Below are 6,396 nucleotides of genomic sequence, written 5' to 3'. Positions count from 1 at the left end.
TAATTGTTGCCATTATTTAAAATTACCATACGTGGAGTTTTCAACAAATTTAAATATAAGAATAAAAGGACATATCATTGTATGCAACATATGATAGATTATTCACCCACGTGGCGCAGTGTGTTTGAAGCATAAAACAAGGAAAAATGTCCTACACAGATTTAAAGCTAAATCAAATAATAATTATGACACTGATATGTTAAAGACAGTCTGTCAACTTTGCTTTTTGAAAAATTTAGTGCATTTACAGTTTTTATAATCGTATCAAGACAACAATGCCCAATATTATGTATAGACTCTTAAAATTAACTTAAAATTTAGGGGAAAAAATCCTCACAAATTAGATTTACTTTCTGAAAAGGTTTAACACGCATGGTTAAAAATGAATATAGACTAAATTTTAAATCACGTTCAAATTTTTTCCCGTGAATGACAAGACTAATTCAATGACTGAGTTAACTTTGATGTTAATAAAATATGCAAAGCAAACCAGGGCATAGATTCAAAAGGCGTTAAACCATTTCTATCCTCATACTATTACTCTCAACAGTATCTCGAAGACGCTTCTTATGACGAACAGGTATTCGGCGAGACAAACAAACAACATCTGTTGATAGCAACCATAATTTATATAAATCCCTTTGCCTCGACATAAATATCGACCAAGTCCATGTTGAAGAGACTGATCAGATAGGTTAACGAATCAAATTACATAAAACAGCAATCAACATGGGACTTCTTGATGAATTTAAATCAGCTAGCATTTTTGGAAAAATCGTTTTTATTTTGCTTTTCCTTGCTAGTTTTTGCATTTTAATTGCATTTACTTGTACGGGGTGGGGAGAAAGCAACGAGACTGCTGGTGGTGGTTATAAAATTCACTGGGGGTTGTGGCGAAGGTGTACTAATCAGGAGTTTATGACAGGTGGGCCATGTAGCGATCTTGATGGATGGGCAAATGGTAAGTTTACTATATAATACAAACAAATTTGTTTTTTGTGTTTTTTGAAATTTACAAATTCAATAAAAAAAATTTATTTCTTAAAATCAAGTTTCGCCTAATTCTTATTATTCCACAATTGAAATGAGAAACGTCTAGGACTTTAATCAAATAAATTTCAAAGGAAAAATGTATTAAAATATGAGACTTCATGTCTAAAAAGACATTTTCACAATATATAGGAAATTGGTATGAACTATGTATAATACAAAACGGTAACTATTTTTTTTATAAACTACTACATGAATGGATCCAAACATCACAATTTGATAAACTAATATCTACTTCCAACTCAGCAGCTATGAAGATTTATAGCACAAACATACACTTACAAAGCTATTTGCTGAAGTGTTTGCATTGTACAGAGTACACAAACATCAATACATCGCATGATCCTTCCTACTTTATTCATCTTTTTTTGGTTAATTTTTTTAAAAAAATGTGTTGATTTTCACGCCGACATTAATCATGCTCATCAGTGGAAACGGTGCAAGTCTTATTATAATTACATTGCAAATCAATAAAATAACATTACCAATTTTTTTAGTGTAGAACAAGACTTAACAATATAATTTGTGGTAAAGTAAACTTGCAAATCGATTTTATGACATTGCAGAATGATATCTTTCATAATTTTCGTAGCCATATAAATTAACATGGGAAATTCGTGCTTTTTTAATCCTTTTTTTCAATAATATTTCCTTTTTAAATTAAAAAAGTAAACATTATTCATTTTTTCCAGACTGGTGGGCGTTTACACAGGCTGCTAGCTGCTTTGGTTTCTTTGGTATACTAGTGTCGTTCTTTTTAGTCATTCTTTACCTGTTTGTTGGCCAATGTAAGGGTAACGGAGAAGTGGCAACAGGCGCCGCCATCTTGTGCCTAGTGACGGGTAAGCTACTCTTCTTATATATCCTTTGTTCAAATAGGGACTGTCTTAGGTTTTTCGTAAACCTTAGATATTATACTGTTGTTGTACCGACTATCGATACCATAGTTAGGGTCCATGTGTACCGTACGTTTACTGCAAGTAACACGTTTGTTAAAGCCACACCTATTTCTATATTTGCAGAAAATTAAAACACAACTGGCATCATGAATTGTATAGATTGATTCATATTGACTTTTAAAAATAAATGCTTAATAAAACTATTTACAGAATATGTTTTAGATACCATTAACACTTTTACTCTTTCAAATTGTCCCATTAAAGATATAGGTTCTTCTGAAGTGGTGGCTTTAAACGACTGAATTATGAGATTAAGGCTATCTTGAGTCCATAGTGATGTCATTCATCTTATACGTGAATTTAAACATTCAGTTTAATAACTCTTATCATATAGGTCAGATATATTGATTATATTTCAGCATTTATTGAAAAGTGAACTTTTTGTGTTCCTTACGTTTTCATATAGATAGAATAAACCTATAGTGTGAACCAGATTTTAGTAAGAAATTTTATTGTCTATAAGACAAAATATGTTGAGTAATGATTGAATACTAACTGATTCTTCAATTAATCTTTGATGGAAATGAAGACCGAAGGCGTGGCTTTGTACAATAATGACTAATTTCACGTATTGTTTAATTAGTATTCAGGTCGAACTCTTAATGGATATAAAATGTATAACATTATTCATCTCCTAATTTTTTTTATCACGTGCATGAAATAACACCGACAGACAGGCAGTCGAACCCGGGCCCATAATGAGCAATTTTCTTATTCTCAAGACATTTGCAAATTTTGTAATGACAATGATAATGGCAATGATTTAACAGTATTCTCTTAAATGTACTATCATACATTGTAGAAAGGAGGGAGAAAAAGATACCATAGGAAAAGAATATAATACATGTTTAATAAACAGTACAAAATAAGTCAAGATTTAAATCAATTATTTCCATCTTCGAATTGTTTGACAATCAACAAACAGTTGCATAATTTTTTTCAATACTGGTCATCATGTGCGGTAGTTTGAGGTATATTCTAACCTAGCCTCTTTGATTTCTTTTTGTGTGCATTCAAAAACATAATGAAATTCATCACCAATCTTATAAAGATCACATAAAGTACAGATCTTTTGTTCTCTTTGGCAGACAATTCCATCTCCCAGTTTCGACAGAGACTTTAAAGTTGTTACGTCTAAATTTAAATAACAAAGTTGAAAATTTTCGAGGCATATTAACAAGATATCTCTTTGGTTCAAGTATTTCTTTATAAAATCGATAATTCTTACCCTTGGATGAATTAAAAACATTAATTTTCCAGTTCTGAATATTTTGGTCAACAAGTATTCTTTTTATTTCATTTTTAATCCACGCTACACTGTACATCTGTTGTGTTGTCCATAAATAAGATAATCCACATTCATCTAAAATATTTTTAAAACAGTTGACCCAAGGTGATTATTTGATTTTCTCCATATGTTTGAAAACATGAGTAAAAAATAATTGATTATTATGTACCTACTCTCCCTCCTATTGCAATAAGAGATTGTTTTATTCCATTGAATTCACTGGCGAATGAAATCAATATTAGACTTGTTTTTTTTTAAATCTCTTTGTTTGCCTAAGTTGGAATGTATTACATCTTTTTTTGATTTTGCTTTTGAGCTGAAATTTAAATATAATTTTGCTTTTCTCCTCCTTTCGATAATATTGCAGGAAACATACATACATGTATATATAAGGACAGTTGTTAATGGTCTTTTGAGCAGACAAAAGATTTTTGGTAATTCAGATATAAATTCGAATAAAATTTTAATTGATTATTCATAAGTGAAACTCATAGAAATATCAAAATAATATATGACCTATTTCATCCCGAATGTCATACACATAATTAATATTACCTGACCTATTTAAACTTAATACTTTAGTTTTTTAACAAGACATCGATTCACATAATATTCATGCACACGCACATCATATTTACATTGAGTAAAAAAATGAAAATTGGACGTTAAACAAGAAATTACTGTAATAGTAAAAAAACTATTATTTTATTAGTGAAAGATATTTCAAGGCTTTCACGAAATAAATAACAGTTTTTGTTTTGCTTTAATTGACTGTTCATCTATTTTTTAGCATTAAGAAATCTTATTTCCTTTAGAATAATTTTAGTTGAACAAGTGTATACCGTTCTAAAATTTCAGAATCTTTATTCATTACACAGAAAATGAGATCGTAAACTGTCCTTGCTTTGAATTTCAGTTTATGTTATTTAAATGTAGATACACCTATTATCAAATAGACCTTGAATAAAAAAAAATATCATTCATAGAGTTCCCTTTTTAAAAAAAATTAATAATGATCCATTCCTTGTTTTGTGTCTGCAGGGGTCATTCTGCTCATCGGCTGCATTGTATTTGGAGCATAATTAGACGATATCTATTACTTTAACAAATTCGGTTATCTTACGCCTTTGGAATGGCCTTCGTCGCAACTAGAAATTGTCGCCGGAGTTCTATTGATTTTAGAATGTAAAAAAGGAGGCAGCACGTTTTTCCGCCTATCACCCCTATTGTTATTGTGATTTAAATTCAAGACACGTGGTTTAGGTTTACCTATTCATAGGTTATAGGGTAGAACGGGTTTTAAAAATAAAATTGGCAGTAAACAGGAAATTGCTATAGTCTGTTTCTTCTGAAAACATGTCCTGTGAAAAATGTGTTTCCACACCTTTCTGAAAGACTTTAATGATTTTCAACAGAAATGGGTGGTTTAAGGGGGGGGGTGGTAAATCCCAATAAATATATCTTATTGTTAACTGCAAAAATTACAGCTCATTAGCGACCGATACACTGGTAAAAAAATGTGTAATATCATCTACACTGTAAAAACCTTTGTTAGCCGTATATGGCTATTGCTATTAACGCGCACAGAGGATCTTACCACGAGCAACTGACCAATTGTTAAAAATTGATTGAATACGTTTGCGCCAAATACATGTTTACATGTTACTTCGAACACGTTGGTTCAGGTCAATCTATGATCAAGTCAATGGAGTGCAAAATAAAAAAAAAAGTTCTTATGAACAAAATGCAAACATTAGAAACTAAGAAAAATATCATGGGCGTTTTTAATTTGTTGTTAACTAGAGAAAAATATGTTTAATAAAATGTATACGTAGTTAGTGTCAAGTTTTTAGCACTTCAAGGGTAAGGAAAACGAGCAGCTTCTCGTATGCATTTAAATGGACAAAACTTATTACCGTCTTCCTTGGAAGAAGGTATTGTATAGTTGATGTTTTTTACAGTCTTCGGATTATGCACTTCCTCTCTTTTGTGATTGGTAGAAAATGCATGATGAGAAAATTTTCAATTATTTCATTGGTTGAAATGCTGTTCAAGGCAAGGGAGATAACTTTCTGATGATCTAATTTTCGTACGACTTAACAATTTTGCAAGCTTTTCAATCTTAAAAAAAATGACAAAACGAACAACAAAATCAGCAGTAATTAATTCCTAATAACATGATTTTTTGTATAGCAAAAAATAAAAAAAGATCTCTTTAACTTCATTATAAATAAAATTTGATTTTTATTGCTTGGAGGCTTTACAATTTGTTATTGTTCTTTCCCCTTTCTTGTTTGAAGAAGGAAATGGAATCAGCCGAGGTTTGCCGAAAGCTCTCGGCGAGTCAAAGTTTACGGAGATGACCGAGCGACAACCGTGGTAGGGCTAATGCCAGTAAAAAGCTAATGTAGAAATACAAAATCAAGAAATTCAAAAGAATTATACGGCCTGATAGGTGTAGATCAGTTTACAGTTTAAGATTGTTGCTAAAGACGGGAAGCTTTTTAAAAAAGCTCTACTTGTTTTACATAACTATACTCGTGATCACATATGTTGGCCAGGGAATTCACCTGGCAATTGTATTCACCGAGAGTTATGGAACGCTGTCACTGCCTTATAGCAGAACACAACAATTGCATTGTGTCAACTTTCCATTACATTATGTCAACACATTGTGACATTTACTTACAGTACTATTGCTTATGTCAACTTTCCATTACATTATGTCAACTCTTTATGACATTTACACACACAACTATTGCGTTATGTCAACTTTACATTACATTTTGTCAACTCTTTATGGCATTAACACACACTACTATTGCGTTATGTCAACTTTACATTACATTATGTTAAGTCTTTATTGCATTAACTCGCACTCATTGCGCCAATCTTCCATTGCATTATATCAGCTCTTTATGACATTAAGTCAAAACAATTTTACGTGGTGTTAAGATGTTAATATATAATTTAAACTCATTATTACATTATGTGCACTCTCTATTATTTGGTCTAAGTAGTTCATTACATGATGTGAATTTATCTTTAATTCAATATCAAGTCGCTATAACACGATGTCAGAATTTCATATATGATGTG

General features: G+C 31.0%; 1 protein-coding gene across 1 annotated transcript; it reads left to right on the top strand.

The window, feature by feature from the left end:
- The first annotated feature begins 687 nt into the window (after positions 1 to 687).
- LOC134246042 (uncharacterized) lies at positions 688 to 4,396 on the top strand. Its single transcript, XM_062728305.1, has 3 exons — positions 688 to 961; positions 1,743 to 1,892; positions 4,339 to 4,396. The coding sequence occupies exons 1-3, from the start codon at positions 730 to 732 to the stop codon at positions 4,377 to 4,379; spliced, it is 423 nt and encodes a 140-aa protein (XP_062584289.1). The 5' UTR covers positions 688 to 729; the 3' UTR covers positions 4,380 to 4,396.
- The last annotated feature ends 2,000 nt before the right edge of the window (positions 4,397 to 6,396 follow it).

Source organism: Saccostrea cucullata, unplaced genomic scaffold (genome assembly GCF_032062105.1).
Source record: "Saccostrea cucullata isolate Sc308-1 unplaced genomic scaffold, CSIRO_AGI_Scuc_v1 ctg217, whole genome shotgun sequence".
NCBI lineage: Eukaryota > Metazoa > Mollusca > Bivalvia > Ostreida > Ostreidae > Saccostrea > Saccostrea cuccullata.
The sequence above is the reverse complement of the archived record's forward strand: the minus strand, read 5'-3'. Positions and strand labels throughout refer to the sequence as shown.

Coding starts and splice junctions, on each gene's coding strand:
- LOC134246042 (XM_062728305.1), top strand. CDS start 730: ATGGGACTTCTTGATGAATTTAAATCAGCTAGCATTTTTGGAAAAATC. Junction 962..1,742: donor TCTTGATGGATGGGCAAATG/GTAAGTTTACTA, acceptor CATTTTTTCCAG/ACTGGTGGGCGTTTACACAG. Junction 1,893..4,338: donor CATCTTGTGCCTAGTGACGG/GTAAGCTACTCT, acceptor TTGTGTCTGCAG/GGGTCATTCTGCTCATCGGC.